The sequence below is a fragment of the Peromyscus eremicus genome, chromosome 1, assembly GCF_949786415.1.
Source record: "Peromyscus eremicus chromosome 1, PerEre_H2_v1, whole genome shotgun sequence".
NCBI classification, from domain to species: Eukaryota; Metazoa; Chordata; class Mammalia; order Rodentia; family Cricetidae; genus Peromyscus; species Peromyscus eremicus.
In genome coordinates this window covers 176,923,410-176,941,152 of record NC_081416.1, presented here as the reverse complement: position 1 = coordinate 176,941,152, position 17,743 = coordinate 176,923,410, and the positions used below count along the sequence as shown (strand labels likewise).

Genomic DNA, 17,743 nt, shown 5'->3' with positions numbered 1-17,743 from the left:
ACAACTTGATGAGATATTTATTTTGGTTCAAACATTCAAAATAGGCACCCGTGGGTGATGTTTAATTTTGAACCACAATAGGTGACAATAACATGTTAATTATTTCTTTTGCATTTCCCCATGAGGGTCTATACAAGTTCACTTACAATGTATCATGGTAATTGTAATCACTAATTTCCTCTTTCAAGTATGATTAATGTTAGGATCACAGGTAGTAGAACACACATAAATTATGTAATAATAATTAATGAAAAATAGGCTATAATTTGAAAGTAAGCATGGAGAGGTATATCAGAGTTGGTGCCACTGTTTATGTCTTGCTTTAAAAAATCATATTCTTGAAATTTCATTAATGAACTTAAGTATGGCTCAATAGGAGAGAATCCATGCATGGTATTATAAACCTTACATACTATCCATGACTGATGAGGACATTAACCAGAAGTGAACTTACTATTTCCACTTTCTTAAACCAATGTAACTTAAAACTGCCTTCTATATACTTACTTTGATACCCACATGTATGAGTAGGTCTCAGACCTTATCAACAAAGAAGCTTCTTTTTGCATCAGATAGAGACCACTACAGAAGTCCACTTCTGCTTAAAATGCAGAGAACAACTGACTATAGATTGCGTAACCCAAATTGATGCATCTACAAGCCCTACAACCAAGACTCAGAGAGCAATATCAAAGAAAGAGTAGAAATGCTATAAAATCCAGAGGATGTGTCTATCTGCTGAGAGATTAGGTCCTCCACATATAAAAAGGAAGCAGTACAAAAGGCTCCTCTCTACCTTCCTGCATATCTCCTCCTTTTCTTCTGCCCACATTTATATCCATATATGATAGACAGATGCCATGATGTGCATATGAGGGGAAACATGTTATTTTTTCAGCTCCGTATATTTTGCTACATATTCCATATTTTAATTATTTTTTATAGCTGAATAAATTTCACACACAAACACACACACAATGTATCATTGATTAAGATGCACTCTCATAGAATCTCTTAATCATTATCATGCATACACTCCCAATGTTGACATATCTCTATGGGTAATGGTCTCACTGAAAAGAATTGATAAGTTTTAATATTTTCATCTATCTTTAGGTACTGTCCTGATGAATGATGATTTCAGTATGTCATAGCTTACAGGTATGGTGAAATGATATAACGTAAGAGAATAAAAGACTATAAAAGGGGTAGGCATTGCAAATATTAGAACTCTCTGAATAATAACATTTGTTTGATGTCACTAACATTGACCAGCCAGGCATCTAGTGGTTTCTTTAACAAAAGTTAAACACATGTTTAAGACCCCAGATGTTGCATAAAAGAGCACAGAATTGCTCACCAGAACAAGGATAGTTTACGTGGCTCTGGTTTCAGGAGATGACTTAGGACACAAAACTCTGCAATGTGTTGGATTCTCTGCTTGTGCTTCATCAGGATAAGCACCACGGAACTACTGCCCCACGTCATGATTCTCAAATGCATGACATCAGAGAAGCCCAGTAAGATTAAATATAATGTGTGTGAATTAGATTTTGAGTTTGGCTACAGCACAGTATAGAAAAATCTCTAATCTCAAAGCAGTTTCTTCCATCTCACATGTCTGTCATGAGCACAGGAAGGAAGATATTAACTTAGTTGCAGGGCCCAGCACAGGCTGACAGAAGTTTCAATGATCATGGTGGCTCTGGTTTCTAACTGTATGTACTTTCTATTTTTTGGGCATGATCATGATACCCTAGAAGAAAAAGGTAATCCTCTGGGAATTCTATTAAAAATATAAAACAAGTTTACATGCAATGTTATCTACAAAAGATGTCTGACCTAAAGCAATCACTGTCAGAGGGATTCCTTTACAGAGAAAAACCATGAAGTTAGCCCCAGCCAGGTGTTTGACATTCATGTCTGTGGGCCTAAATTGCAGTTGTCCTATCTTTCTGAGCAGAGTAAAGTTTGATTACAAAAGCAGAAATAGTAGTTAGTCTTATGACTTACTGTCTTACAAGAACAGCAAATTTTACAAGATCAGCCATTTTACAAATAGTTTTCAATTTTTGGGAAAAAATGTAAGTGGTCTGGTAGGGTACAGCATGTATAATTTAAGAATATACAGTCATCTTTGTTTTATATGTACATCTTAAACATAGCAATTAAAACATTAAATGTAATGGAACTAAACCAATTTCCATAAATATGTTAACTATGAATCACAGAGACCACAGCTCCCCTGTTGTCATACTGAGGATCTACAACTCCCTCTTCTGTCTGTGAGGGTCTGCACACATGGTTTTATAGCAGTGACTTCCTGTCAATTGCAAGCTCTGAGGAAGCAGCCTCAGCTAGTTCTCATTTCAGTGACATTGTCCTTGTACTTCCTGATACATTTTTCGTGTGTGTGTGTGTGTGTGTGTGTGTGTGTGTGTGTGTGTGTGTGTGTATTTTGAAACCAGGTTTTGCTGTATAGTTGATGCTAGCCAAAGACTCATTCTGTAGCTTACTCTGTACTCACTGTGATGGAAAATCATTTGCATTACTGTCTATTTTGAAATGAGTTTTTAAAACTTATATTGTACACTTAACTCCTCACATATGTTAATGCTAGAATCTTTACAGCATCACCATTCCTTTGCTCATATGCACATTAGTGGAGAACCACAGGCATGAAGGGCAGCATAGTGAGTGATTGGCTTTCTTTGTCTTAACACATTCTCTATCCAGGCATAGTGAAACAGAATTCATATGGAGATGAAGCTGATTCAATCTTGTTTTCTAATTTCTAGTGTTCTCTTTGTTCTAATTCTCTGTCTATTTAATCATGACCAAGACATTAAGCTTGGACTCAGTATTCCTATGATCATCTAAGGACCTGAGTATGACATGGAAGCTACTGTTATGTTATCAGAGCATCTGTTATTATTCAAATCAATCCCTAAAAAACTGGATGCGAAACATTCCCTCCTTGTAAATGGGAAGAGTGTATAAGGTGGAAAAGAAGGATCCTCAATATGCTAGAATATGTAAGTAGTTGATGATTTCTTGGGAAGGGGCACACAACTTTAGTTATCAAGACTCTATTGCTGACATTTGAGTAGCTGTTTCTTATGCACTGAAACATTTCTTTCTCTGTGGATGAATGGAACCCATAAGACACAGGAAACTCACACAATTTGGAAGACTTAGGAAAGTAAGAACATACAGGATTCCCAAGGACCCTTCCTAAGCTTCAAAAGCAACAGGCAGTTTCTAGGAGATAGATGACTAACTCAGTGGAGCTCCCTCCAAGTAGGAGGATAGATAAAGAAGTCATATGTCAGGAGTCAGCACCCATTCTGGGATGCATGTTATATCTTGCAGTTGCCTTCAATCATTCATATTCCAAAAGTAACCTTTTGTTCATATCCCTAAAAATACATTGGTTTAAGACTAGATTTTGGTGGAAATATTGCTTTCCTCTAACAATGATGTCCCCTCTTCTAGATAAATATAATTTTGTCAATATTACCAAGTAAAATGTTGCAACATAACCTCTTAACCATACAATTCTAATTATTGCCAGATAAATTCATTTGGACACCAGAAAAAAACATGAGTGAAAACATTTCTTTGATCTGTCATCAGTGCTTAATATGGGGTGAATATGTATTTGTTCTTATCTCCTAAGAAAAAGTTGCAAAATTGTCCATCCTCATCCTCATATATTTCATACTCATCAATAATATGTAATGTATAAGAAGTCTTCCAATAAAATTGACAAGCCAACGTTTCAGCATAATATACATTAGTGCATGTAAATAGACTTCATTAAGTCAACTAATTAAATTATGAATGAATCAATTTACATGTAGTAAATAAATTTAAATTGTATTTTCTGTTTCTCTTTAGATATACACTAAACTTTGAAAACACAGCACTGATCAATAACCAGAGTGTACTATCTAAATATCAGTGCTTATAATAATGATACAAATACATTCAGGAAAATCATTTGTAATAATTCTACATATTGCCAATACAGATTCTTGAATAAAAATGCAAGATTATCCAAATGCATTTGATTCGTTTAAGAAAAAAAAATCAAGAAATGGAAAGGATCTGATCACCCAAAAAGTGCTAATATTAGATGAATAGGAATGGTCAGAGAACAAACATACCCTTTCTCTTACTCTATACTTAAAGGGAATGGTTGCTATGTGCAACACTGTGGAGTTAGTGGATCTATAGGATCATACAACTTTAAGATCTGGTGGGATGAAGTGTCAAGCCACACTGGTGAAATAAACTCAAGACAGATGAAGGAAAAGAATGGGAATCATGTGGAATACAAACCTGAAATAAATTTTCACCAAAGTAGGTGGATCAGAAGGGAAAGGAGGAGTTTTCTTCTTTTGGGTGTATACATAAATCACTCAGAGAGTATGGAGAGCTTATACTTTCTACAGCTATTCAGGTCCAGCATATAAATAAATATATGCCAGAAGTACAGAAGGAGAGTGTGAAACTGCCCATACAAAAAGACTTAATTTAACATTTTTATTTCTTAGAAGAATCTAAGAGATACTGAACGTAACAGCAGAATAGTATAATAAAGATAACAAAACTCCCACGTGAAGAAATCCAAGTTCAGTCCAATGCAGGCTCCCCAGCTATCTGTCTAGTGTCTGTGTGCTCCCACAAGTTCAGGCCATATGTCTCTGTGGGTTTCCCAATCATGATCATCAACCCACTTTCTCATATAATCCTTCTTCCCTCTCTTGGACTGGACTACCAGAACTTGGTCTAGTGCATGGATGTGGGCTTCTGTTTCTGCTTCCATCAGTTACTGGATGAAGGTTCTATGATGATAGTTAAGGTGTTCACCAATCTGATTACTAAGGAATGCCAGTTCAAGCACTTACTCCAATATTGCTATGGGTGTTAGATGGGCTCATCATTGTGGAACCCTGGGAATTTTCCTAGCATCAGGTTTCTTCCTAGCCTGGTAATGGCTCCCTCTATCAAGATATCACTTTCATTGCTCTCCTACTCCATCCCTTCCCCTTCTTGACCATCCCATTCCCTCATGTTCTTATTCACCATCTCCTTTTCCTCCACCCAAACTCTCTGTTTGCCCAGAAGATCTCATCTCTTGCCCTTTCCCAGGGCGATCCATGCATCCCTCCTAGGGTCTTACTTGTTACTTAGCTTCTTTGGAGCTGTGAGTTGTAGTTTGATTATCTTTTGTGTTACATCTAGTATCCACTTATTAGTGAATACATACCATGTTTGTCTTTCTGGGTCTGGGTTACCTCACTCAGGATGACTTTTTCTAGCCCAATCCCTTTGCCTGCAAACTTCATGATGTCTTTGTTTTTCTGTGCTGAGTAGTACTCCATTGTGTATATGTGCCACATTTTCTTTATCCATTCTTTATTTGAGAGTCATCTAAATTGTTTTCAGGTTCTAGCTATTATGAATAGTACTGCTATGAACATAGTTGAGCAAGAACCTATGCATGTGGGTGACAGTTTGGTTGATTGGTTTATTTATCAGACCCCTGGCAGTGGGACCATAATCTATTCCTAGTGTGTGAATTGGCTTTTTGAAGCCCATTCCATATGTTGGGGTGCCTTGCTCAGCCTTGATGCAGGGGGAGAAGGGCTTGGCCCTCTCTCAACTGAATGTACCAGGCATTGTTGACTCCCCAAGGGAGGCCTTACCCTTTCTGAGGAGTGGATAGGAATAGTTCTGAAGAGTTGATGGAGGTGAGTTGAGGAAGGTGGGGACAAGTGGGGGAAAGGGAGGGAGGGGCAACTGTGGTTGGTATGTAAAATGAATTAAAAAATAAAAAATAATAATAAAATAAAATTTTGCTTAAATCTTAAAAAATAGCAGTACACTGACAAAATCTGGTTAAAAGTAAAAGCCATAGTTTTTCCTACATGAGGAGCTTAATTTTACTGAAATCATTGATTTACTTCCCTCTTCCCTTTCATCTACTTCTCTCTCCAGTTCTTTCACACCTTTCCCTCTCATCTTCTGTTTTCTCTCCTCTATTTTTCCATTTTCTCTCCCCTTCTCCTCTCATCTCTTCTGCTCCCTAACTCACCCTGAATTGCCTTTCCTAACAGGACCAAGTTCTGGGATCCAGAGATTTCTCTTTCAGGAAAGAAGGCTGAAGTACACTAATGAACTCTAGAAATTTTATCAACTGATGGTTTCTTGACCTAACTCCTTCTGCCAGCCTCCAAGTTTGTAGAACTTCTGCAAAGAAATATTTCTCCTTCAACCCTGCCTGTCCCATTTTGTCTCCAACCATTGTCTCATTCCTTATATACTTGTGTGCACACCACAACCAGAAGTTCCTCAACTTATACTTTTTCTTTTTCAAAAATTCCCATATTTCATGTCCTTGTTAGACACATGTAATCTCCAGTGCTTATTTACTGAACCAAGGTCTCCTGATATGGTCATTTGAAATGAAAACCAGGCTTGGTTGGAGTGGTCTCAGCAAGCCTGAGGATCAGACAAGTTTATTCCAAGCCATCCACTTTTTATACACTTATAAAACAGAATACAATATAGTTAACAGGATGCAAAGATATATGCAAGGTATCCAATTGTGTACTAAAATGATAGTGTGAGAACACAAGATTAATTTCAGCCAAAATTCTACCTTCTTCACTGACTTCTAGGGAACTCAGAGACACTCAGGTGTCATGAGTGCATCAATGGCTGAGGGATTACCTTGGTTTCTCAGGAAGTGAAAGTCACACAGTGCCCCAGGAACCATGGACTCTAACTAGGAAAAAACTATGATGCATACCTCTCAAGGCAGCTAGACCAGGCCAATTCCATGACTCCCTGCAGAAGACAAAACTTGTCACAGCAGCAAAATGAGTCAAGCCCAGGAAAACTCTTGGTAACTGCAGTATTACTAGGATATAGAACAAACATCATTTATTTCATTTTGTTATTATCCTTGTAAGTGTTCATTGTACATGAAACAGTGCCACAGCAGGGCTTTCCATAAAATAATATACTTCACTGAGCATATTTCCCTCATACTCTTCCGCTGCCCTCTTCTTGCCTCTTCTGTTTTTTCTGCATTGTTCCCTTGGACAATTTTGTTTGTGTTTTTATGCTATGTATATAAACCCATGATTTTATATATAACCTTTATAAACCACAAAGAGGAAAAGAATCTGTGTGCCTGACTATTCTTTTCATTGCTTTTCTTCTTTTTTTCTTTTTCTTTAATTTGTTAGTTTTGAGAAAGGGTATCAGTGCATAGCTCTAAGTGTCCTAGCAATTGCTGTACAGACCAGGGTGTCCTTGAACTAACAGAACTGACTGCTTTCCCTCCTGAATGCTTAGATTAAAGACATATGCCACTATACCAGTTCTAAAAGTTGTTTATCCATGACTGGCTTTATTCACTTAATATAATTCTTGGTTTGCTTCCATTTTCCTATTAGCAGCATAAGTTTGTACAAGCTAGTGGTAGAACAAAATAGGTATAGAGCAAATATATATCACATTTTTGTGGATGCTTGCCTGGTTTTGGTTTCAAGCTAAACAATGGTTGTGTAAAGAGAATTCAGAAATATTTCTGCTTTATGGAAGAAAATCATGCCTGGTGCTGGAACCAGAACTGGTGACATCATGGTTCTAAGAGGAGAATCTTCTTTCTACACTTTACTAACCTAGCAGATTCCTAAATACAATATAATGTTTATCCTTATACCTACAGAGAAGTATAGTTCCCACAACTCATCTAAGAAATTTGGCTTACAACAGGTAGAGACCATTACAGAGAATAACAAGATAACACCATGAACAAGGCACAGTGTGGTGCCAGCATGACCTGATACATCTATACACAAAATCTATAGCTAATGCTTGGGGATCATAGTAGAAGAGTGGATGAAAAGACTGCAAGAGCTAGGGTAACAGGAATTTTGCTGTGAGATTGTATCTACTAGAAATCTCAGAGATGATATACCCCTAAAGTCTCAACAATGTAGCTTCATAAACAACACTTGAGCAAGGATGATATTAATAGATGTGCTAACATGGAAGGGTTGAATCTTATGAATCTTCAATCATGGAGAAAGAAGTAGAGTTAACCAATAAATGATGAGATTGGGAGAAATAGTCTTCCCCAGGGATGACTCCCAGTTGGTCATCAATACTAACTGGTCAGCACTGAAATGTTATACATACAAGTAACACTGTCTGGACTAAACAGGTTGTACTTATATATTTAGGAATATGTGTGTGTGATAACAATGAGACTATTAATTTGAGAAAAATTATGGTATAAACATGGGGAGGGTTGGAGAAAATCAATAGAAAGAGAAAATAATGTAATAATGGTTAAATTTCAAAAGTGAACAAAATTTAAATTTAAGATGTTTGTTTCACCAGAAGGTCTACATTTTTTCACTTTTCACAGAATATTTTCTTACCATTGTTATAAAATTAGTTTGCATACATTCTACTAAGTATTCTCCTAAATGACCTCCTTGTTAAGTACAACATTATACTTTTCCTTTTACTACTAATTTTTAGATATTCTTCTCATATTTGACTATGCTGAATACTCTAAAATGGGGCAGATTTGATATTTGAAAGTTAAGAAATAAATTGATGACAATGAAAAATGATGTCAAAACTGTATAATATTTGTGTCTAAGGTCCTTAGATGGTAAGGCACTGTTGCTGAAGATACATTATACTTGAATCTTAGTCATCATGAAGCTTCATCACTACTGAATAATTTATACAGTGTTGGAAGTTACCATAAATCTTACCACCTTGTGAACTCTGAGAGCTATAACAACAAGAAGCCTGGTGCAGTAGTGTCATGAACATCATGGGAGTAACCAACCACTTAAACATTGAATTGAAGATCCAGTTCACAAGATGGAACCTAAGGCTGGTACCATTATCAGATACAAGAATATCTGGCTATGGAGTACTTAGACCCTGGGGAAGAGAATAATACTATTATTATGTTGGATATATATATATATATATATATATATATATATATATATATATATATATATAAATTGTTTCCTACACTCCTTTCTTCATACCAAGAGATTAGCATATCTTGCAACTTTCATCAGAAAAGCTTCTTTTTGCGGTCTCTCATGATTAACACACAGGGATACAATTGTTCAAGGTGTTGAGAATCAGAGACTCTGGAAGGTTCACCTTAAAATGGGGCATCTGTATCACACATCTCCTTCCCAAGGCTCAGATAGCATCAGAGAAGTAGAGCCAGAAAGAGTGTAAAAACCAAAAGTGGTAGATGATTCCAAGGCAACAGTTTTTGTCAAGAAAAAACGAGCACTTGAACATGTGAATTCACTTTTTAGGACAGTATTCACAAAACTTGCACCAGATCAAGCTAGACAAATCCCAGCAGAGTGGAGAGTGTCAGGAAGGCCCACCAGTTATAGATAAAACACTGTTGGGTACAGATGGCTTCTAGGAGAGGAAGTGTCAAATTTCTTTAAGTAATAAACTTTTAAGAAGCTACCCATCCTTCCATAGATACCCCTGAAGTAGACACATAGTAGGATCAGTACATACTCACAGTGTTGTTGTTGTTGTTGTTGTTGTTGTTGTTGTTGTTGTTGTTTTGCAACACATTAAATTTATTTGGGAATAGTGGTGGGAAGATATAAAAAAGAAATTGGAAAGGAGATAATGGGGTGTGCACTTGACTAAAACTCATGAGCATGTATAATGCTCAAAGAAACATTTTAAGTAATAAATGTTATTAAGCTTTTTAAAAAGTCCTAAATTGATTTCTGTTCAAGAAGTAAGTGAAGTGTGGATTCAATGAAGAGAGATACTCCACTTACTTTCTCACAAATCTGACCTCAAAGTTTCTAGCACCTTCTGCAGCAGACCTGCTTAGCCTTCAGAGATCGTGACACCTCAATGCTGCCTAAAAACACATTGTCTCTTTGGAGATATTCACAAGAAATACTTAAGAGTCTTTGTTAATTAGTAACAGAAAAAGTTTCATAAATGTTCTTGTCTCCCACAGCAAGTGCTGTCATTGGCACTGGAGGTGAAATGAAAATTGCAGTTCTGTAGGGAGGTGAGGTCAGAGTCACAGAGGTCTACCTCAAGTTTGAGCTGACTTTATTAAAGAACTGCTTATTAAGAGTCAGAATCGGCCCAATGAACCCACCACCCTACAGACACTTGAAGTGTCGTGTGTACTTTGTATTTCAGCTGTGGTGGAAGAGCCAGCAAAGGAGAAAGAGACTTAGGTAAGTGCCCATGTCTGATAATGGGAATCTGGGGTAGAAACAGATCTGTGGAACAGAGAATGAAATCACAAGAATAATTCCATGCCCAAGAGGTGAGTGAGAAAAGTAGAAGTGTTCCTAACCTGTGGCAGTCCCTGTTGGTTCTTATTATAAGTCCTGCACTGAAGGTGACTGTGGGTACATCAGGATAATGCAGGCCATCTGTTATGGTGCTGAAGGACTATTGTAATTAGTCAGTGTGATAATTCACTTTACACTCCATGATGTGTTGACTATCTTTGAGGCATTTTTATTATAGGTGAACTTATTGTGGTTTCCTTTACACTCCATGATGTGTTGACTATCTTTGAGGCATTTTTATTATAGGTGAACTTATTGTGGTTTCCTTTACACTCCATGATGTGTTGACTATCTTTGAGGCATTTGTATTATAGGTGAACTTATTGTGGTTTCCTGCCCATGGTGGACACTAAAATGGAAATATAAGAAGCACACAAATCTGTGAAAGTATAAAATGTGAATATCTGTGTGAAGTAAAAAGTATGCATATGTAACACTGAATATGTCATCTCATTATAGAGGCAATAAACTGAGTCTGTATCAAATGGCCATAATAATTGGTTTGAAGCATCTCCTTTTTGAACTAGGGAGGGCAATATGGAAAGGAAGTTAAAATATAAGTCTTGGGCAATGACAACCAGGACCCAACATGTAATGATTGTATCTCCTGGATTAAACATATCCACTAAGCAGAACCTAATGCCATGCCTTTACTCACTGTTTATTGTTGTTGGTAATAGAACATAGGGCCTTGTGGTTGGCAGGCCAGGGCTCTACCACTCTACTACATTTTTATCCATACTAGTGCTATATCCATTGCAAAATGTTTTAAGTTTCACATTATCTTACTGTTCTTTATTACTCACATGCATCACCTCTATTTGAATGCATCAAAAAATTTATTGTGATAGATTCAGCAATATACAAATTAAGAAATAAGCTAGGGGTGGTAGTATATTCCTTTGCTCTCCGCAATTGAGAAGCAGGGTTGGGCAGGGTTCTGTGAGTTCAATGCCAACATGATATACATAGTGAGTTACAGGACAGTCAGAGCTACATAGTCACATCCTGACTTTAAAATAGCAACGACATGAAAATATTAGCAAATATATGCCCTTTTCAAGTTTCCTGGACTGGACTCTACACATGCTCACTCCCACATAAACACATTTCTAAAATATTAGAAACTATGAAATTGTATTTGGAACAGTGCTACCTGCCTCCATGAACATGGAGTAAATCAATTAATAGGGTAGTTTCTATTGTCTTCTCTAAACATTTAGTAGGCTGATCTACAGTGCCAGTGCATGGGAAAGAGGAGAGTCTGAGTGTCTGGTAGCTCCTAAGGTCTCAGCTCATCTCCCTACTCTGTTTAAACTTCTTCAAATCTTAGACTTCACTGCCAATTCTGCCCCAGTTCTTGACTGATATGTGACTGTCCCTCAGTTCTTGATTGACAGCTGACTGTCCCTGCCTTACTCCTAAATGTGAGGGGCAATGTTGTCCTCCTTGGGGCTGCATGAGTTAGCATGATGCTGATTCACAGATATGACGTACTGAGAGTTTTCTGCCATGCTGCTACACTGATGGGCTGTGTAACACACTGCCTTCTTTCCTACCATTTCCACACTAGACTAATGACTGGTTCATGATTATCCCAGACACAGTTTCAATTGAGACACTGAACATTTTCCCAGTATCCATTCATCAGATATTGTCTTTTCCCTTCACATTTCTCCTGGCATATTTTGCCTTTTTTTGCTGTGTAGTATGTAAGATTTCATCACATTGGATACCCACACCTCTGTAATAACCCTGATCCAAGTCTACACACAAGCATGTATGTCTATGTACTGTCACTTTTCATAAGATCTAGGTCTTAACTTAATATGATGAAAGTTGTCACTTGCCATCATTGAAAAATGTTTTGTGTTCTTAATAAATTTTTCTTACCTAAGACAGTCATGAGGTAGTGACCAAAAGGCCATTGAGCACTATCAAAGTCCTAATTTTTAGTCTGTATTAAGCAACTTCCTGAAGAGAATCACTTCTCACCTAGCAGTCTGAAGTACATTTTTTTTTGTGGAGCTTTTAAAGGCAAAGATCCCAGAAAACCTCCATCCTTGTTGGTAATTGGCAGGGGAAAGTAAAGCAAAGAAGCAGTTTAATAGAAGCCAAAAACATGTTGTTATCAGGGACATTTTGACCCCTAGTTTCTAGAATGGGGTTGATATTTTACCACAGGACTTTTGCAGAAAGGGTTAGAAAAGGAAAGAGTGAGTTTCAGGTAAAACCAGAGGTAGCTCCAGCTATGACAAAATGGAGGAAACTTTGCTATATCAAAGATCATAAATATATTCTAAATGGTGTTATAAATTTCTCATTACCTATCTGCAAAATTTAGATAAGACATACCTTAAGAATTGATATATTTAAGGTTTGTGCTCTTTTTTTGAAGTTGTCTTCATTTATTCCATTACTAAAAATTACCATTATTTTTCTGGAATTGTATTTGTATATTCAGGCTCTCAATTTTCATTCTTTATCATATGCCAACATCACATCATCCTGAGTGCTATGAAACTTGATGACTGTCCTTGCATCAATATGCACATTCTGAGGTATTCAGCAATCTCACACTAAGATAAATTGAAGATAACTACTCCTGCCAAAATTTGGGGGGTGAGGTCTTTTTATGTGGTCTAGACTGGTCTTGAACTCCTGAGCTTCCAGGACTCTCTGTTTCAACCTCTCAGTTGTTCCATCCTCTCAGGATTAAATGTGTGCTCCTCCACTCTAAGAAACAATCATTTGTTTTTTTGTTCTTTTTGATCAGAGAAATCACATGGTTATAATCTAAAGTATATGGTACTGAATCACAGACTGGACTTCTAGATTATGCCCTTCAGAATCATTTTCTTATTACAAACTACAATTGGAATTCTGGGAAATATGTCTTTCATGTTCTACTATCTAGTCCTTTACTACAAAGAATGCACATTAAAGGCCACAGATTTTATTCTTATGAACTTAATGGCAGCCAATACCTTGTTTGTTCTCTCTGAAGGAGTGCCCAACACAATGGCAGCTTTTGGGCTCAAGCAGTTTTTGAATGATTTTGGATGCAGGCTCCTAATATATATGCATGGATTCAGCAGAAGTGTGTCCATTGGAACCACCTGCCTCTTGAGTGTCTTTCAGGCCATCACCATCAGTCCCAAGGAATCCTGTTGGAAGGATCAAAAAGTCAAACTTGTAAAATTCATTGGCTGCTACATTTCCCTCATCTGGGTCTTGTACATGTTGATAAATTTCATTTTCTTTGTGTACACATATATTGGAAATAATAGCAAAAATGTGACAAGAAATCGAGATTTTGGATACTGCTCCATTGTGGGGCGTAGTGAAATCAGTGGCTCACTCTATGCTGCATTGGTGGTGTATCCTGAAATCTTCTTTTCTGTGCTCTTAGCCTGGTCCAGCAGCTGCATGATTGTTATTCTGTACAGACACAAGCAGAGGATTCAACACATCCGCAGCACTCATGGTTCCAGCAGAACCTGCCCTGAGTCCAGAGCCACCAGGAACATCCTGATCCTGGTGTCTAACTTTCTGGCTTTTTATACTCTTTCTTCCATCTTAAGAGGCTGCATTGCTCTTTCCTATAATCACAGTTGGTGGCTGGTGAACATCACTCGCCTCACTTCTCTGTGTTTTCCCTGTTTTGGACCCTTTGTTATTATGAATCATTACTCCATTGTATCCAGGCTTAATTTGGTCTGGATAAAAAAAATAAAAATTTCTCAATTTTATTTTAAGTGTGTCAACAATATTTTATTATGTGATATACAGTGGTTTAATCATCAATCACCCTCAAAAGTTTAATAAAGAACATTAAGGACTGCCCCTGTTGCAGGACTCCCACCAACACTCCTCATTGGACCCTACAATCTACAAAATCCACTCACTCCCCCAAAACACACCCATCATCCCAGAACCTCAGCAGCTCTCTGAGACACAGAATCCACCAGCTTTGACTGGACCAATAGATGAGTGACTCTTCTCCCAGCCAATTAGTCTTGTCTGTAGGACATAGGCCCTGGGGAACAACCTGTGCTCCACCACCACCACCCATTGCTATCCCATTTGTAGGCCAGCAGGGAAGAATCCTGTGGGCATGCCTCCCCACCAGCATTCCCCATCAGACCCTGCAATCTACAAGACCCAATCCCTCCCCAAACTCACCCATTATCTTTTGACCTCTGAGACACAGAATGCACCAGCTCCAATTGAACCAAGAACTCTGGTTGGACTAAGAGTGCCAACTGGTCCAAGAGTGGACCCCTGAGACACAGACATAGCCAGAACAGAGAAGACCAAGAGGAGCTCCTTCAGACTCAGACACCTCTTGCACTGAGTAGATGAAGAGATGGGTAGGTATAAATGCAAAAAATACACACAACAACATAAAGAGCACTATGGTACTACTAGAACCTAGTGGTTCTACAACAGCAAGACCTGAACATCACAATGTAGAAGAAACAAAAGAAACAGACTTTAAAAATAACTTTATGAAGATGACAGAGTCCTTTAAGGAGGAAATAGAAAATTCTCTTAAAGAAATTGAGGAAAAGACAACTCTCCCTCAGTTTCTCCAAGGCCAATTCCTCAATCTTATTCCCAAACTACAGCAGATCATCTACTGAGGCTTCCATTTTTCCCTGCACCCCACTTCAAGTTGGTCACACAGATCTTCTGTTCCTAACTTCTCTCTCCTTTTTCAGGTACTTTATCCCATCCCCCAACTCTAGCAGACACTCCATGGGAACCCACAAATCACTCTGACTACTGAAACAGTTAACCTGACTGTAGATCTTAAACTATCCCTCCTTGCCTCCAAAGTCAACCCCCAGTTTCATCCAAATTTCTGCAGCAGATCAACTGGAGAGGCCTCCTGTCTCATACTGAACCCATCTCAAGTGGATTACACAGATCTTACCCTCCCAACTCCTTCTATAAACTCATTGCTCTGTGCAGCCCCCAAATTCAGCAAGCACTCCCTGGGACCCCACAAGACACTTAAGACATGGAAATAGGTAGGCTAACTTCAGATCTTCACCTTTACCTCAGCTCTTCCAAAGCAAAGTCCCTAGTCTTATTACCAGATATGTAACAGACCACCAATCACACTCACTTCCTTCCCACCAGCCCTAGAGTGGATCACACAGATTTTCACCTACAAAATTCTCTTCCCACACTCATTGTTAGCTTATCCCAAACTCCAGGTCAAGACAATTTTAACACAGAAAGCTACAAGACATTTAAAAAAGAATTAATTCTAATACTCTTCAAATTATTCACAAAAACAAAGTATAGAAATATTGCCCAATTTCATTTTATAAGGCCACACTTATCCTGACACCCAAACCAGATAAAGACTACATACAGAAAGAGAATTACAGACCAATTTCCCTTATGAACATAGGTGCAAAATTCTTAATACAATACTTTTAAACACAATTGAAGAACACATCAAAAAAAAATCAACTACCATGATCAAGCAGGCTTCATCCCAGAAGTAGAGAGATAGCTTAGTATACATAACTTCAGAGTTTTAAAACCATCATATAAACAAACTGAAAAACAAATGTCACTTTACATGATTTAGATGCAGAAAAGATTTTTAACAAAAATCAACACCCCTTCATGATAAAATCCTGAGAGGTTAGGGATACAAGGAACACATCTCAATATAATAAGACAGATTAAAGCAAGCCAATACCCAATATCACCATAAATACAGACAGACTCAAAGTAATATTACTAAAACAAGGAACAAGACAAGGATGTTCAGTCTTTCTGTACCTGTTTAAGAGTGTACATGAAGTCTTAGCTAGAGCAATAAGACAACTGGAGATCAGAATTATACAAATGAGTAAGGAAGAAATCAAATATCTTTATTTACAGATAATATGTTAACAAACATAAGTGACCCAAAAATTCTACTGGGATACTCCTACAACTGATCAACATTTTCAATATTGTAGCAGTATGCAAAATTAAATCACAGAAATCAGTAGCCCTCCTATATACAGTGGAACAAACAAACTGAGAAAGAACTCAGGGAAACACATTCTTCATAATAACTAAAACAATATATAATATCTTGGGGAATCTCTAACCAAGCAAGTGAAAGATCTTTGCTGATCTCTGGATCTATGACCATTTCTGTTTTCAAGCTGCTTTGCAGAGCTGTAGTAATAAAAACTGGATAGTATTGACACAGCAGACATATTGATCTATTGAATTGAATTGAAGACCTTGACATAAATTCACACACTTATGGACACCTAATTTTTCATAAAGAAGCCAGAAACACACACTGAACAAAAGAAAGCATCTTCAATAAACGTTGCTGGTCAAACCTGAGGGCTGAATGTAGAAAAATCCAAATAGACCAATAATAATCACCCTGCATAAAACCCATATCTAAATCAATCAAAGACCTCAATATAAGCCAGATACACTGAAGCTGTTAGAAGAGATGGAGGGTAATAGTCTTTAACTCATTGGCACAGGAAAAAAATTTCTTAACATAACACTATTTCCACAGGCACTATAATCAAAAATAAACAAGTGGTTCTCATGAAACTGTGATGTTTCTGCATAGCAAAGGACACTATCATTCAGACAAAGCAACCTACAGAATGGCAAAAGATTTTTATCAATTCCACATCCAATAGAGGACTAGTATACAAAAATATATAAATAACTTGAAGAAACTAAAAGTAACTGAATTTTTTAAATTGGAAGTACAACTGTATGTATATTTGGACATAAAGTAACTGAATTTTTAAAAGGTGAGCCTGTCCACAGAATATTTTGACCCCTCTGTTACCCCAACAGATCTCATTACTCAAGTTCATTCCTACTACTGTAACAGAACACCAACTGCAGCCTCCCTTCAGCCACAGTTTCCAAGCCCCAAGATAAGGCATATATCCCTTGCTCAACCACAAGCAATGCCTGCCAGAAGACCAAACAGCCTGCCTGCAGACCTTCTCTGCTCTATCTGTTCCCAGAGAGCAGTAGTTCTCAAAACCATCCTAATAATGCAATGCTTTAGTAGTTCCTTATGCTGTTGCTTTGGTGATCCCCAGCCATAACATTATTTCATTCATATTTCTTAACTCTAATTTTGCTATGAAATGGATCACAATGTAAATATCTAATACGCATGTTTTCTGTTATGTGACCCCCAAAGTGGTCAGAACTCAGAGTTGAGAACTGCTGACCTAGATCTGTAATCACCACAAACTCAGATGCCTAGACTCCAGCATAAGAACACAGTTAATAACAGTGAGGATAATGTATCCACTAGAGCCCAGCTA

At 37.5% G+C, this 17,743-nt stretch overlaps 1 protein-coding gene and 1 pseudogene across 1 annotated transcript in view; both read left to right on the top strand.

The window, feature by feature from the left end:
* Positions 1 to 10,113, top strand: part of LOC131901649 (vomeronasal type-1 receptor 4-like) — a 31,439-nt gene extending 21,326 nt beyond the window's left edge. Inside the window, exon 2 of the mRNA XM_059252785.1 lies at positions 10,064 to 10,113. Coding sequence (XP_059108768.1) covers positions 10,064 to 10,113 — 50 coding nt within the window. The remainder of the gene's footprint in view (positions 1 to 10,063) is intronic.
* Positions 10,114 to 13,217: 3,104 nt separating this feature from the next.
* LOC131901560 (vomeronasal type-1 receptor 4-like) lies at positions 13,218 to 14,237 on the top strand (annotated as a pseudogene).
* The last annotated feature ends 3,506 nt before the right edge of the window (positions 14,238 to 17,743 follow it).